Genomic DNA, 17,263 nt, shown 5'->3' on the forward strand with positions numbered 1-17,263 from the left:
CCTGACCGAACTTAAAAGATAGCGGATTTAGATTGGGCATGATTAGAGATGATAAACAAGTTAATGAGATAATCCATTTACTAAAAAGATCGAGCTTGAGTTTAAAAGGGTTGTTCAAGCATTATTGTATGACACGAGGAATATTTGATTCCAAATCAAAGCAAAAGAAAATTTATAAGTCTGGGAAAAATGAATGGAAAAACTGGTTAAAGGGCCATTATCAATACAATTTATCTCAGACAAAATGGTCTCGATTAGTACCTCAAAAATGGCGAAATAGAATCAACCAACGTTCTACGATTCAAAATAAAAACTCAATTAAATTTGATTCACATAAAAAAGAAAAAGACCAATTAATTCATTACATGAAACAAAATTACTATGCGGTGGTAGTGGATTTAAAGCTGGTGTTAAAGAGACTAAAGCAAGTGTTGGATTTAAAGCTGGTGTTAAAGATTACAAATTGACTTATCATACTCCTGACTACGAAACCAAAGATACTGATATCTTGGCAGCATTCCGAGTAACTCCTCAACCCGGAGTTCCGCCTGAGGAAGCAGGGGCAGCGGTAGCTGCCGAATCTTAACACATTATATAGAAGAATAGATTAATTGGGCACAAAATTAGGAGATTAACATTGGTCAATATATTGATTGAATTATTATTAAATTAATTATAAGAACATTTTAAGCATATTGTGGAAACAAGTTGATCCTATCATCTCAAGCATGAACAAATCTAATTTGTTTATTGAATGGACTAGACAAGTGAGCTAGTATTACTTGTTTAATAAACAAACCAAATTTAGAGTGCAGTTGGATCAAAACTAGAATCGAAATCAGGGTAGAAAGAGAAATGGCCGTATCCTCTAATGCGTTTAGTTCGTAACAAGAATCAAAATCGAATTTGAATACTGGAAGAGAGGGGGGAGATTAGGGCAATTTCTATTTTCTCGTAAAATCGAAATGAAAATGGGACTCCTTCCAACTAAACATCTCTCATTCGAGAGTCCAACTCCCTCCAGCCAAACATATCCTAGTTTATTAGCATCACTGGTTAACAGGTAAGGTTTGGTTTGACCATTTCAACAAAATCCCTATATCAAAAGTAATTTTAAATCTGCGATTTCCCTTCGTGTCCATTCAAACACAGAATCCAACTCATATAGCCTTTGTTGCCATCTTTTGTTTTAGATGTGCTCTCAAATATAATTTCTATAGTATTTAGTACTTCCTCGCTATACCATTCATCCGGATGATACAAAAGAGCCAGATCACCAGCAAGTCTGTAGGCTAACTTGAAAACGGTATAGGTCTGCTATAAATCAGGTTAAGATCGGATCAGCTACAGATCACCCAAACCCAACCTTAGAATGACCAGGCCAGGAGCTTGCGTGCAAGAAAGGAACCACACCAAAAGTATTATTGACCCCTGCAACAGTTATAATTCTATAATTTCTCTAAAAAAATAAAATTTTTCAGAAATAATTGGAAAGAACTATTACTCATTGCTCATTGAACCAACAATTTAAATATATATATATATATATATGCGGCGTTGGACTAGGGTTGATACTTTTCGGAATTGAACCGCCCCATGTCAAAGCCTATACCGTCCAAAATAAAGTGAGAGATAGCATTTGAAACTTTTAATGCAAAATAATTACCATTATCATGGTTGTCACATGACATATATCAAAATTATTAGACAATAATGGGAAAATAGAGATATCATCTTGCCTTTGATTTTCATTGACCAAAAGTATTATTTTTTGGACCACATAATCATTTTTGAGAGAAATATAATGCAAAAAAAAAAATGAATTTCAAAGAAGAAACTGGTATTTTATTTAGAGTAAGGCGCACGTGAAAATAATGAACATTATTTTTGTTATAACAAAATGCTATAACACCAAGTAATGTACACAGTGGCCTTTTTAATTTTTTTTTCCACCTAGCATTACTATTACAAACCTTTTCCATTCCATGCTCTCATACACAGCACTATAAGATATCCAACAAAAAATTACGCTCGGAGATGCGTTATTTTATGGCTTTGTCCAAATTTTGTTGCACGTTGCAAATACGTTTAGTATCCGACATCAGGAGACCAGATGATAAGCTGGCCCGCTATAAAGCCACAGCAGGTAAGCGCAGTAGTCATGAAGAGTTGGACCAGGGAGTCTCAATTCGCTCTGTCCAGACCGTGATCAGGAGCTTCTTCAGTCCCTTTTGACTCTCCCCTCAGCTGGACGCATAGACTAAAGCTAGGCATATTAAAGTCCCAGCAAAAGTTAGGCATTTAAACACACCGGGATTCCCTACAAAAATTAACTCTGAAATTTTGTTATTTCTCTCAATTGGTTTCCGCACAAGATCTACGTGTTCTGATCCAACCATACTTCCTAAAGATTTATAACAATTTCCAAAGCATTCCAGTGAAGCCAAGAAACACTTCAGCACATATTTTAACTTTCTCACGAAGCAGACGCAATGACAGCGGTAATTAAGCTTTCTATCAGGGGTTAGGGGTTCGGATTGTATCTTTCGTGCGAAAAAAGGATTCACCTTCCTTCACAAGAATCCACCATTGAATCGCGCAATAAACGCTTTGAGATCTCTGCAGGCTGATGCACAAGTGGAGTTTGAAGTGCTTTGAAATCTGCACGAGGTGCCATCCAACATTTGACATCGTGAAAGAAGATACAATTATTCTTTCGCGTGAAAGATACAACCGATACCCTTCCATCAGCACCTGATATATCATAAAAGTCGCTGCACACAAAGTACAGTGATGGCTTTGGTTAAGCAAACTACAGAATAAAGATGCGACAATGATGTAATGTATTTGCTATTAAAAAGAAAAAAATAGAACTCAGAGTAAATTTCTATAAACTACATGCTTTATGATTGATGCAATTAGCCATAAGCATAATAATTGCACAACACAATATCCGCTGCATTATAAAAGCTGAAAGTTTTTTTGGAAGCCATAAAATATATTGTGGTGATGGCTCTTCAAGGTAGCTGTCGAACTTCATATTCTTCATTCCTAGTTAAGACCTTCCTCTACAAGGATAGTTGCTTCACCTATGGGAATCCAATATTAATTATTTTGGTTATTGCTAGAAAAAAAAGCAAACCTGGTCTTCAAATAATTTACCTGAGAAAAACACTTCTAGCAGCATTCTAACTTGTCCTCAGCGAGCCCTCATTCTAGGCGTTCCATCTGCAATCAGAAGAAAATCATCAGTGCGTGAAGAATAGTCCCAAAAGAAAAGTATGATACTAGCAAGAAAATATAAAGATTACATGAGAATAAATGCCATGATTATGATGCTACCAATGGATATGGTACATATGTTAAGAAATTAGAATGATTTTCCCATAGAAGCTGTCCCAGCTACTCCCTCAAATGTGTCTAAAAAAATAATATAAGATTATATGAATGCAAAGACTCCTTTCAAATAGATGGTGAGCAATCACAAACATAAAGATAAATATTAATTCGACCCTCACTTCCTTGGGTGAAGGAGAAGTCAAACGAACAAAGATATGCAATGATTTTCTGGTCAAGAGCCTGAAGCTTACAGATGAACCATAGTGTAATTATTAGACAAAGATCCGGTGGATTGAAAAGCTCTTTTTATCCCTCAAGGATTATGTTAAGATAATTGTACGAATTAGCTTTCTAAAGTGCTTTGGTGCTACAATGTTCTAGCTTGCTCATAACAGAAATGACCAATAAGAGCCATTCAGACAAGAAAAGAAGAAATCATACCTTCCAGAGGCCATCATTTAGATAGTGCATATTATCAACTCCAATTCCCTTGTTGATAGTCCTACTGCAGCAACAAAATACATCCTTTAACACAAGGTACTTGAAAACAGAAAAAGAAAATATAACACAATTTGAAATAGCCCAATATGTTCTGCTTGAGATACCGTTTTGACACCAATATATCATTCCTGAACAATGAGAGCCACACATACACTAGAAGGGCATCGACAAGCGCCCAAGGGAAAATTCTAGTTATATAAGGTCATACATACCTGTACAATTACACTTGGGGAAAGAAAAGTTTTCAAAGGAGCCTCAGTAGGATGAAGCCCAGTTTTCCATCTCAGCAGAGATATCAGCTTGTATTGGTATCGGGCACCTATTGATATGACATAACTGATATCTCAGCCTGATTATCTTGGCCAACAGATACTGATACATTCCACCATGTCAACTGATAATTCCTAATCGGACTGTTATGAATTTAAATTAAAATTTTAATAATTACTCACATAAATACCCTAATATGGTAATTAAATCCATGTTTACCATAACGGCCGAGATTCTGATATCTTCGATCCTATAATAAAGGCCATGATCTCCAAAAATCTCAGATGCTAGATGTTTCCCCCTTTTTTCTTTTATTTTTCACCATTTCTCCTTCTGGGCCAAGAAAAACTGAGATCTCCATCATTTCGTTTAGGTCACCAGCCAAGATGGCCAAGAAAACCAGTTTCATAAACTTGGAAGAGCCAAGCTTTGCTGTCAGGAAATGCCAAGCATGGCCGCTTAATCATTTGCTGAAGAGGTTGGATATACTAGATAAAGGGATAATGCCAAGCATGACCATATCATCATTTGCTGATGAGGATGGGTGCGTACCAGATGGTTGGAGATAGTAGATAAATAGAGGGGAGAAAACCCCAGCCACACATGCATATATGCATGCTGGGATGGCGAGAAATTATAATTATTTCATACAACACCACATCTCCACTTTTCTCGTTTATGCAGAACACTTGAACTTTATTTTACCATGCCCCACAACTTGGCAATAAGGTTTCCATGAGTCAGGCCTCTGCAATGCATCATACTTAGAAACTGAGTATCACAGCATCCATCTTACAAATGTCGTTCCCTGACCATACCACATGCTTTAAATGTAGTTACTATATGCAGCCGGCCTATATATATTGAACAAGCAGCCCAATTTGCATTATGAAGCCTCATATGTGGCCCACTCCTGGGCCCATGCGAGCATTGTGAATTCAGTTGAGCTAGATGCTGGTTATGGCTAGGCCAAATGCAAGTATTGCTAATCATGTTAATTTGATAAAAATGATAATTATTGCTATTTGGTTTTAAGTACAAGGAGAAAGAAGTGATTGTCATTTACTATTTTTATTAATGTTCCTCTTGTTGTTATTGCAATTATTATACCTTTATGTATATTATTTACTTTTTTAAAACCTTTCAAAAAATGCCAGCTGTACATGCACTACGCATTCACACTGAACATGTACTATAGGCATTTGACTGCCTACATATTGTGGCCATGTTTCAGAACACTATCAATTATTATTATGACTGTGGACACTGATTATTGCCTTCCAGATTTCAAGGGGCTTTCAAGTGAAGAAAAGAGAGATATAGCATAGTTCCCTTATTCGAGAGAAAGCTTACTGAAACCGAAAAAATTTTCTTGCCCATATAGTGTTTAAAGAACCTATTCAAGCTAGTAAAGTTGAGCTGGAAACACCCTCAGTCGTCCCCACCCTTATGCATATCCTATAGCATTACTAATAAAGGTGGTTTTAATAAAGAGAAATTCAATGAGTTCTTGGTTACTCAGTGTTACAAAATCATTGAGAAAACAACTGAAAAATCTTTTTCTCATTGTGAATTTCTTGCATTATTTGGACAAAAACTTTGAGGATGCTGTTGACAACCTTATGACAAGATTTATTTAAGTAACCTGTTCACCTAGTTTAACCTTAGCAGTCCTTTGGACACTTTACCACAAGAGAAATTAAAGGACTATTTATGTTTCAAGAATTAAAATCAAGAAACACTCAACAATGGCCTGTGACTCGAACAACATGAATAGTTCTACCATAATCTCATTCATAAATGAGAGAATCATTGTTTGCCCTTAATTTAGAAAAGATATTAGGTTTCTTGTCTAGGCAACCCACATTTTGTGTCCACATATTTTGTCAATTCCTCACTCTGTATAGTATAATTACCTATACAGCCTCCTTACCTACAGAAAATAGTATGTAGTTTACAAAATAATACAAGAAATTCTATTCAAGACATATTTATCCAAAAATTTTCCATCTTTGCATCTGTAATCTCTCAACCAATATAGCTTAAACTAAAAGAAGAGCTTATATTTGTGGCTTTTATTTCTGGAAAATGGCATTCATTGTGAATTTGAAATTAAGTCGCAAAACGAATATTTTAAATAAAAAAAAACATTATGATTTTGACATATATGTATGCAAATAGTTAGCAAATGAAATGCAATTGACCTGTGGAACATCAAAATATTAAAGCTTAAAAACAAGGTTAAGAAAGAAAAGAATTCAAATAGTAAAACTTACATATCTTTTGCTGACATTTTTGTATATCCAATTGCCAAAGCATGTTGTTTTCCTTCAGACATTATGGCCTGAAAATTATGAAGTCACATAAATCAGAAAATATCCACAACATAAAAGCACTCATATATTAGTTGTACAAAAGAAACACTTAATAAAGGAGTCTATATTAAAGATGCTTGGCTGCTTCAAATTTACACAGGTTATAGCAATAACTATTCAATCAACTCTCGCAGGTCAATATACCACATCAGTACCTCCTAAGGAGCCAATAACCCAGAATTTCTGGTCACCGAACAGTTGAACTTGTTCAATGATGCCAATTTGATCTATGGCTACTCCATAAAGTAGCCTAGCAACTGATGTATGCAGGTCGACAAGTTCAACCTTGACTAGATGAAGTCACAGGGACTAAATTTTATATTCTAAAATTACATATAAATCAACTCATGCAATGACTTCTAACAGGGAATGTGTACCACAGGGGTTTCCTCCAATACTTCATCATCCAAAGCGCCACCAGGGGATGTCAGACCAGGGCACATGATGTTAGCACCAGAAAGAACAAATTTTATCGCACCTCGATCCACTTGAAACTTTTTCATTATATCTGGATCTGAGACAGAATAAGAGAAAGGATGAGAACCAAAAAAACTTAGATGGAAAAATAATTCCTCAATATTAAGTTATCAGTAAGACTCAAACAAGATGCATTTTTCAGTGGTCGCATCTCCCATGGGGTTCCACAATTTGTCTGCCCCTAGGCCAACTACACCACAGCTCAAACAAATAATATGTTGCATAAATTAAAATAAAGTAAGCTTAATAGGCTCATAATTCTTTAGCAAGGTCAAAAAAAATAAGGAACATTACCAAAATCATAAAACCAAAAATACCCCAAATATTGTAAAGCTTGGAGCTTAACCTTGTACAAAGCAACGAACATATAAGAAGATGAAGGGCCAAGGAAATACTTTACATTGATGAAGAAGCCTCAAAGTTGGCATGTAAGGACCATCTCGAACATTGAAAAACAGTGGTACATTGTTCACTACGACAAGATTCAGATGATTTTGGCTAAACAAAAAAATAAATTAATCAGAATTTCAGTTAAGGAAAATCCAGTTTCATCATTTAATATCATAGACAACTAGAAAACCAAATATTACACACAAATTGACGAGAACAGTTTAGCATTTCAGTACTAAACCTTATGACATTTAATGATCTAAACAAACAACTCTTCAAAGTGACCAGAAAAGTTCTAAAGGATCCACTTTACACGAAATTGTACAACATACATTACTGAGCAGTAGCATGACAAGCATGCAAGATTCATAGAATCACATAAAGCAAACTCTAAATAACTTCTACATTGCAAAAGAAACTTTCTCAGAAACCATCCTTATATCACCATCAAAGATGCATCATTACATTCTATGGTTCACATTTTTCATTTTCTTTTTGCTCTTATTCCCAAACTGATTTCTTTTCTGGATCTTGTTCCTATTCTGAAACCTCCTTGCTCAAAGGAAAAAACTTTAGGACTTTTTTATCTCTATGTAAGCATCAATAATGTAGATAAAAGCACAAAATTCTACTAATATTAAAAACAAAGCTAATAAGTTGCACATGTACTTAAAAAGAAATACCCAATCAGCATCATGAAAAGTCCTTGCAAAACTGGGACAAATTAAAGGATACTGTAAAGAAAGGAAGAAAGTAGGGAAAGTCAGTGATGTGTGTGCATGTGTAAAAGATTCAACTTTAGAGACTCTGGAAGACTACGAGACAAGAGGCAGAAAAAGATGACAATAATATAAACCACTATGGGCACAGTAATAACTAATAGAATTTGGTCATGGTGGGTAAGTAAAGGGTTATAGAAAGAATGAACTTTCGCTAGAAACTCAGAAATTAGTGTGCACATATTTTTTTGTAGTAACCAGCACATTAAGATTTCAGCCTTCGCTGGAATTTGAACAATGGAAGGATTTGGCAGGTTGTTGACTTGACTTTGGAAAGCATGGCATCCTAAAGTCAGGAGGAATTTCATCAAATCTGATGAGCAGAGAATTCTTTAGTTTTCCTTATGATGGAAAGGGGACTAGATCACTCCACCATGAAAAATTTAGGTAGCCTCTATTTTCCTTGGGACTAAATTTTCTTTTGGTCTACTTTAGTCAGCGTGATTTCAAAGATAAACTAATGATGAATTCAGAGCAAGGATTTAAGTGCTTGTGGGCAGTAGCATGAAATCACCAGTCAATAGCTGGCAAGGCACGTACCATGCTGTTCTCGGGTGCGTACAGCTCTGTGCCAAAACAAACAACACTACAGAAGGATTTGGAAGCTTTTTTTGTCATCAAAAATATCATAAAGAGATCATTGATAAATGTTATGTTGACCTGCTTCAGCGCTGATGCACAAAATGGCATAGGCTCCCTTTTGAAGAACAGTTATATTCAAATGAGAACAGCAAGGAAGCAGATAACATGATAAATCATTCTTTTCTTCGCTGCCGCTTTTAAGTTTTGGCAGCTTTTAGTTCACATCCTTCCTTCACAAAGACTTACATAAATCAATTTATTTGATGGAACAATGATCATAATTTCCTTTTCCAAAGAATGGGAGGTTAGCTTGGATAGCTCTTCCACTTGCCATAAGGGGGACATTTCGAAGGATGAAATATAGGATTAGTCTTCTAGTCGAGGATGAGGAGGTATATGAGTTTGGATCACACCTGTAGCTTTCAATATCATATAGAATAAATTTTAAGGATGGAAGGTTATTAACTCAACGCTAGTTTCTTCCAAATGCACCTTTTCACTGCTCTCATCATCCTAATAAGATTGCAAGAAACAAAACTTCTAGTTCTACTTTGTTCTGAACAATCTTATGATACTCTCTCATCCATGAAAGGATGGGGTTGTGAATGGACAGATTAGGATGAGGAAGATATTACAACATACTTCGGAGGAGTTCTACACCAAAGGGAGCATAAATTGCATTTGCATCGGTAGACAATTTTGGCAAGTAAAGACAACTTTGCAAATAAAAGAAGTAAAAGGAAGATGCACTAATAAACACTAACATTGTGTGAAAAACTGACATGGAATCAGGTTGATTGGATCAAATAGCCTTTTGATTTGATTTACTGTCTTCAGTCTTTATATATGGAAAATAACTGTCGATTAGAGAGGAAGACTCATAATACCAGTAAGCATGGAAAATGTTGATAATAGTCAAATTGAAGTTTACCTTTGGACAGAAAGGTCTTACTATAAAGCTACGGGAATAGTAGGTTGATCTGTAAGCAGAAAATTCTTAAGAAATCAGTATACCTTTGGACAAGATTTTTCATGTGAAAAACAGAGATGCTCCTCTTTAATCTATCGATTTAGAGAACAGATAGCAGCATTATTGAAGGAGCAGAACCAATGTGAGAACTAACTGTGGAAGAACAAAGAGAATTTCTAATTGCAGCATGCTACAAAGGTGCTCTTGATGCTTGAACCACTTTAAACCTGTTATAGTTGCATGCACATATCCACGACAAGGTGATAACAGATCAGATATGGATGATCTAGTGTTAAATAATGAGGCTAGCAGTGATAGATGCTGAACCAGGTAAGATGGAACATTTTGAAGGATGATAATTTGAAAACTAGTCAATCCACAATAGAGCACATGTTGTTTCGCAGCTCTATAGCTAAATGGTTATAATAAGAGAACAAACCCAGACACTAATTATAATAATCAAAAAAATTTAATAGCTAGCCAACCACATCTCGACCTATTTGGTTTTATTGTGATCCAGGTTATATATAAAATGAAAAATTGAGAGTATAAAAGGAAACACCCTAGAAAAATACATCATCAATTCAAATTTCAGTTCCAATTTCCTTTTGTGAACATGATTAAACCAGCATGTAACAAATATAGTAACCACGAATGTTATAAATAAATCACCAATAATGAACATATACCTCAGTTTTGAGGAAAAAAGTACAAAAACATGGAGAAAAGATTGGACTGACCATTTTGCAACAATTAGAGGTGATTTCTTTGGAAGCAGGTCATCTAACAAAGGTTCAAGGCCAGGGTACTGCAAAACAAGTAATCTCATCAAAGATATAAACAAGAGTAAACATATTGCCTTAATATAATCAGAAGGGCAAAGTAATCAAGCAAAAGTTACTCTTCAAATTTAACACAAACCTCATCAGCAATACTTTGTCGAATCTTCCGCTGTACAGATGCCTTCACTTGGTTTTGTGCAGATATATCTTCAAAGGAGAACCTTCAAAGAGAAAGTGAAAGTTTGTTGGCATACTTCAAGAAAGAGAAAATTTTGCAAGCCAAGACATTACTGTACTTATCAAAACCTTGTAATTGAAGTTCACACAGAGCAAAGATCTTAAAAATTCATCTCCCATTTATAGTAAAAAAAAGTTATGTATATTTATTTGGGTTTTGCATTTCAGATCTTGTCCAACCACTTTTTCCTACAAGAGTAATTTCCAAACCTAATAACGGAAAGGAGTGGATAAACTACAGGCTTCAATTATTTCTCACCTGACTGACTGCAGTTCAAGAATGCATAAAAAAGCATCAAGATCGATGCAAAACTCATGTGCATAGTCCCTTGTACTAAGGATGATCCAGATTTATAACTTATCCTTGCTTTTACACTTCGATGCTTCAAGCTTTTTGATGCTTGTAGAAACCATCCTCGAGATGCTGCTATTTGGCTCAACTAATTCTAATTTATTTATTTATTTTCCTATCTGCACATAGTTATGACTAGTTAACTTTAAGTCCATAAATAAAATTCCAGTCGAAACTTTACAAGTATGCATATCAGACTATGTCATTCCTCAGAAGAAAAGGTTCTTCATAAGCATGTGGCAAAAAGAAGATGCCATGACAATTGAGGTCTCTGATGATCACTAAAATCAAACAACCTTTTTGTGTACCTCGTAGGCAACTTTTACAGGACTGACAACATTTATGATAGATCGTCATCATGAATTACGGTAATACGAGTATCTCCATAACAATCATTCTATCCTTTATAAGTACTGCATTAGAAAATAGGAGGCACTGGAAGGTTTTCTTCTGAAAATGCGCCAGAAGCCTCTGTGGAAAAATGAAAGAAGATGGCTTTACCTTCCAGCTATTTGCATCCCTAGGCACATCCTGATTTCCGTAACAGGATTCTACATTACCTCTTTATGAATCTCAGTCAAAGGGGAAGAAGAGGGTGGAGACACAAGGGCCAATCTCACAAGTACAAAACATCACACTCTTGAGATAGAAATTGTTATTATCGAACCTCATTTTAATCCCTTCATGAACATAATCCAACAATAGTCCTTCATAACATAATTTGCCACAAGTTTTTCATATTCACCTAGAATGGTATTGTTAAATTTTTTTGTTGTGAACTGTACAGAATTCAGAGAATTAGCAACCAAGAAAAGAACAAAAAAAAATTAGTCAGCAAAAGGCCACAAATATACAACTAATTTAGTGCATGTGTCTAACGGGTGGAGCCCTAAAGTGAGGAGCATAACTTGAAGGATGAAGACGACAAGAAAGAAGATGTTGAGTGAACCATCAATCCATATAAGACATCCCCTTTGAGGTAAGAATCTCTCTTACTGCTCAAAAACAACAATTTAATCTAGCTAAACACCTCATCAATGTTCAACACCTATTTTCAAAATATTTGCATGTTCTTCTATTTCTAAATTCACCATCAGACTCTAATTATCTCTTTTCTATATTTAGCAAGAAAGGCATAGTTCATAGTGGAGTAATTACGAATGCTAATCATCTGCCACCATATCAACAAGGTCGATTGAAGTGTAAAAGCCTAAAATCTAGCGCTCCAGAAAATCATCTTCTAGAAGGACAAATGTTCATGACAGCCCACTTTGATTCTCCTTTTGTCAAGATTCGCTTAGCAAAGATTTACCTCTAAGGGCTTGTTTGGATATTCCTACAAGATTAGACTGAAAATCCTATAGGATTCGTAGATTAGGCCATCTATTTAAGCATCGCCCTGTATCAACTAGACACCACCCAACCCACATCCTATGGAAAGAAAAAAAGACCTCCATGCGGTCGAAAAGCTAGGATCTGGGCTAGATTTAGATAGGCTCTTAGAAAATGTAAGCTAGATAGGCTAATAGGCTCAATTCCTACAGAATTTTCAGCCCAATCCTGTAGGAATATCCAAACATGCTTTAAATAATAGTACAAAACCAAGGATTAAAAAATGTTCCTCCCAATGTTATTATGTAGGACAATTTCAAAAGTAAGAAAACCAAAATATTATTTCACAATTAGCTACTGCAAGTTTTCCACCCATATGCTGTGTGATAATCACAATTTTTACCATGAAACATCTTGTCTTTGTGGATGGGTGCGGAATCCTCTCAATAGCCACTTCACAAACGTAAACCCCAAAGATTGGCTTTATCCTCATCAGTCATCTCCCACATAATGGATCGCTGACAGCTAAATAATCTAGGAGGTTTTAACAACTTCTCCATGTTATAGGCTACATTATGGTTGTAGTCTATTCATCCACATGACTATGGATGTTTAAAGGTAATTCTTTGCACCCCTAATCAATCCTCCCAAATTATCCACATAATAGGTTACTAGAGTTTTTATCCAATCACTAGAGTTTTTATCTTAGTATGTTTATTAAATCTATACCTCAAACAAGACAACACTATGGATTGAGAAATCGCCAGCACCTTTCAATGAATCAACTCCTCCCTCCACATCCTTTGACTTCTCATATTATCTTCCACAAATCCAAAGCGCAGATAATTTTGTTATATACCATGTAAGGAGATCAAACCTTCAATGCTCTCTCGATGCCAACTCACTTGTCATAACCCCAATACACGATATCACTTCTCTGCCTCCCATTTTTAATCAAAGCATTGGCTTCCTTCTTCACATCAAACACAAATTTCTTCTAAGATCTCATGTAATTCACATTGAAATCCTTATCCTCACGCTGACACTCCACTATTCCATATACTCCAGTTCCAAGTTCTCTAGCCACATTACCTCAGACACGAAATGGTCCATGGGATAAGGTGAGCCATCTTACATCACATAATTCACAGCGAAAACAGATAAGAATACAAGATCTAGAGTCCAAATTCTACCATGACGATACTTGCTGATCTACAATACATAAAGAATACTCAATAAGGCATCTTGCAGTCCAATGTTAACTTCATTCACATTCCAAAACATTCGAACTCTTTCCTACAGGCAGTACCTCAATAATAAATAAAATTTGCATTGTTAACTAAAATTACACTTAAAATTAACTCCCTGTAACAATCGGACACCAAAAACTGGGTACAAACTCAAAATTTGTGCTCCCAATATCCACCTTACTAGATCCAATCCCGCAAAGAAGATAAATACATATTTCTCTGGCAAGGATAATACACATACATTACAGAAAAACATTAACGAGATAAAAAAAGAATCAGGATTTGAAACCCTAAAACAGCACGCACTGGAGTTTAATACCTTAGAGAAAACCTCGAGCAAATTAATCGACCAACAAAAACATAATTAGCAGAATCGAGGGATTACCTGATAGACTGTAAAACAAGGATCTTTTAAAGAAATTAGGAAAAAAGTCCGTCCAAACTTCTTGAGAGGATTAAAAAAAGTGATGCCCTAAAAATCTTAGGAGAGAAAAAGAAAACGAAAAGGGAGCTCACTTTTTAAACATATTGGAACCTGGAAGAGGGAAGGAGAGATCGGAGGCCGAAGTGATCCAAAGGGACAGCAACGAGGGCTTCGGGCGAAGAAGTTCAGAGAGACAAGACGACGAAGTTGGGGGCGCGGCAGAGTGGAGCGCAGAGATTGGGCCCGAGGGGGAGTCGGCAGCGGGCGAGGATGGGTTACGGATGGCTCGGCGATAGGCCGGCACGGCTTAGGCCCTGTTTGGGGGAGCTTTTGGAGGGCCAGAAAGCACTTTCTGGCCCTCCAAAAGTACTTTTAGATGAAAAACTGTGTTTGGTAAATTTTTCGAAAAGCTGTTTCAGCTTTTGCGGGAAGCTGAAAACAGCTTTTGGGAGGAAGCTCCAATTTGGAGCTTTTGGGAGGAAGCTGTTTCAGCTTTTTCGGAAAGCTGTATTTTTGACAAAATGCCCATATTAAAATAACATAATTACATAGTTTGTCCCTTTATAAACCTAAAAATCTGCTGGAGCCAAGAACCCTAGCCATCAGACTCCCTTCCGTAAGAAAAGGTATTTTTCTTTTCAATTTTTGGATGCATCTCTTGAACCACATTTTAGAAGAAAATTTTTTTTCATACCTTCCAAAATCAATCTATTGTTTTTTTTTTATCATCAACCTTGCGGCCGACGCTGAGGTCCTCCTCGAGCGTGGACCACAAAGAAGAGCCCTTGGACCGCGGAAAATTATTTTATGGGAAATTATGGGAAATTATTTTATACTAATAATTTTAATATTTTATACTTTTATTTTTGTATTATACTATAAATATAATATCATATTATATTATATCATAATACATTAATATGTTATGTTAAATAATTTAATATTATGTTATATTATGAAAAATTAATTTATACTAATAATTATAATATTTTACACCTTTATTTTTGTATTATACTATAAATATAATATCATATTATATTATATCATAATACATTAATATGTTATGTTAAATAATTTAATATTATGTTATATTATGAAAAATTAATTTATACTAATAATTATAATATTTTATACCTTTATTATTATATTATACTATAAATATTGTATTATATTACATTACATTATAATACATTAATATGTTATTTTAAATAATTTAATATTATGTTATATTATGAGAAATTAATTTATACTAATAATTATAATATTTTATACTTTTATTATTTTATTACACTATAAATATAATATATATTACATTATATCATAATACATTAATATGTTATGTTAAATAATTTAATATTATGTTATATTACCAAATATTAATTTACTCTAATAATTATATTACTATTATGCTATATTAACATAATATTATTTTATATTATAATAATATTATACTATATCGTATATTTATGTATTAATTTATGTTATGTTTTATTATGTTCTGTTGTATAATATTATGCAATGTCCTTTATGGTAATTTTGTCATACAAAAGTACTTTCTCAGTTTGTTTACCAAATACCAAATAAAGTACCACAGCACTTTACGAATATAGTTACCAAACATCAAACAGCTTTTTATAACAGCTCTACTTCAGACAGCTCTACTTCTAACAGCTCTACTGCCAACAGCTCTCCCAAACAGGGCCTTATTACCCGGTTGGAACGGGCACGTGCTGATTACAGGGCTGACGTTCGGATGGACCGACTGGACACGTGACGGTGGCGACGGGTTTTTTTTTTTTTTTTACCAGAAAGTCACACGTGCGATACGAGTGCTAAAAAAATAGAATTAGATGTTTTTTTAATAAAAATAATATATAAAAAAAGAGTTGGGATCCTTTTCAATCCATGGTTTGAACTAGAGACAGTCGAATTCAACCATGGGGTGACGTGCGGTGCATGTACTAAACAATAGAATCGAAGGAATGGAAAAGACGAAGAAGCAAGGAACCGGATCCTCTCCAGTATGTGGTTGGACACAAGAAAGCCAGCTTGCCAATCACAATTGCCATGGTTGAGTATAACCCATATGATACCTGTATGGCCCTCCTCAATCATGGCCATTACACCATACATAAGCCTTATTTATGGACAAAACAGTAAGCGCTGCAAAAAAACGAAAACACACACACACACACACACACACACTATGAATCCTACTAGTGACTTCAATGGACTCGATCTGTAAAGTGATCATAACTTGATGGCCTCCCAAATGATCTTGTTGTCAATGTCTTGGTATTACATGGTGAACTTTTGGGTGGTCATAGAGTATATTAACAAGAACTGAGGATGCATATGGAAAAGAGCGTCCCTTGCTTTGTAGTAGATTCGAAATAGATTTTATCTTTACTCTTGTTGATTAATTATCGTCCATGGCCATGCTACATTTACTTCGATGACTATATAGAGGAGAGAATAGCTATAGTTTGGGTTATACATGGTGACTAGTATCAGTATTCAGTATATAAAACCACAAAAGATGGAGAAAATACAATTTTATGGTTAAGGGGAGTAGAGGAGAATTGAGGTCCATGTGGGTGAAAAGACAAAAGGAGAGGATTGGTACAGTAAGAATCTCTTTTAAATTTCGGTGTTTTCTAGACTTGTTATTGAAGTAGAATAAATAATATAATTAGACAATGATGTTATTTCGGCTAGAAGCCTTGTGGTTGGACTGAAGATAAATTTTTCTACTCCTTTAAAATTACGGGAAAGAATGAGAGTGACTCTATTTGCATTAGACGGTTTTGAAGTCGTCAGCAATGGTAGATAAAGTTCCACATTTTGCATTTCTTATAAACATACAATTTTTAGAAGAAGGATATGAGCGCGCTAATCAAATCTTTTTATTTCATATGGATGGATATGTTCATAGGGACTAGCAGGTAAGGATGATAATTTATGATCTGATCCATCAACCCACTTTATAAACAACCTACTTTAAGCATATTTGAGTTTGACATAAATGAGTTTAGATTGTAAATGGGTTAATCCGTCTAAAACTAAATATTAAATAAGTTGAGTTCAAATTTAAACTTTTTGACCTATTTTATTCATTTCATAATCGGGTCAAGTTATAACCCGACCCATTTAACCTCTTTAAAACTAATTTAATCTGTTTGAAATCTATTTAACCTATTTCT

The 17,263-nt window shown here is 34.9% G+C and overlaps 1 protein-coding gene across 2 annotated transcripts; it reads right to left on the reverse strand.

The window, feature by feature from the left end:
- Positions 1-1,920: 1,920 nt before the first annotated feature.
- Positions 1,921-14,351, reverse strand: LOC103703628 (malignant T-cell-amplified sequence 1 homolog). 2 transcript variants are annotated; one of them, XM_008786544.4, is made up of 9 exons: positions 14,153-14,351; positions 10,605-10,686; positions 10,424-10,491; positions 7,363-7,460; positions 6,863-6,999; positions 6,387-6,454; positions 3,781-3,844; positions 3,163-3,228; positions 1,921-2,774 (listed from the first exon to the last, which is right to left on the reverse strand). In XM_008786544.4, exons 1-8 carry the CDS (start codon positions 14,161-14,163, stop codon positions 3,211-3,213), a joined length of 546 nt encoding a protein of 181 aa, XP_008784766.1. In that variant the 5' UTR covers positions 14,164-14,351; the 3' UTR covers positions 1,921-2,774; positions 3,163-3,210. The 2 variants fall into 2 exon arrangements, with proteins under 2 accessions (XP_008784766.1, XP_008784765.1); XM_008786543.4 differs by lacking the exon at positions 1,921-2,774 and adding an exon at positions 2,787-3,089.
- Between the last annotated feature and the right edge of the window lie 2,912 nt (positions 14,352-17,263).

This window comes from Phoenix dactylifera, unplaced genomic scaffold, assembly GCF_009389715.1.
Source record: "Phoenix dactylifera cultivar Barhee BC4 unplaced genomic scaffold, palm_55x_up_171113_PBpolish2nd_filt_p 000366F, whole genome shotgun sequence".
NCBI lineage: Eukaryota > Viridiplantae > Streptophyta > Magnoliopsida > Arecales > Arecaceae > Phoenix > Phoenix dactylifera.

Excerpts from the sequence above, each read along its gene's own strand:
- LOC103703628 (XM_008786544.4), bottom strand. Across the intron at positions 7,461-10,423 it reads CCTCTAATTGTTGCAAAATG|CCAAAATCATCTGAATCTTG; the intron begins GTCAGTCCAATC and ends TTTTTTGTTTAG. Across the intron at positions 7,000-7,362 it reads TTTGAGGCTTCTTCATCAAT|ATCCAGATATAATGAAAAAG; the intron begins GTAAAGTATTTC and ends ATTCTGTCTCAG.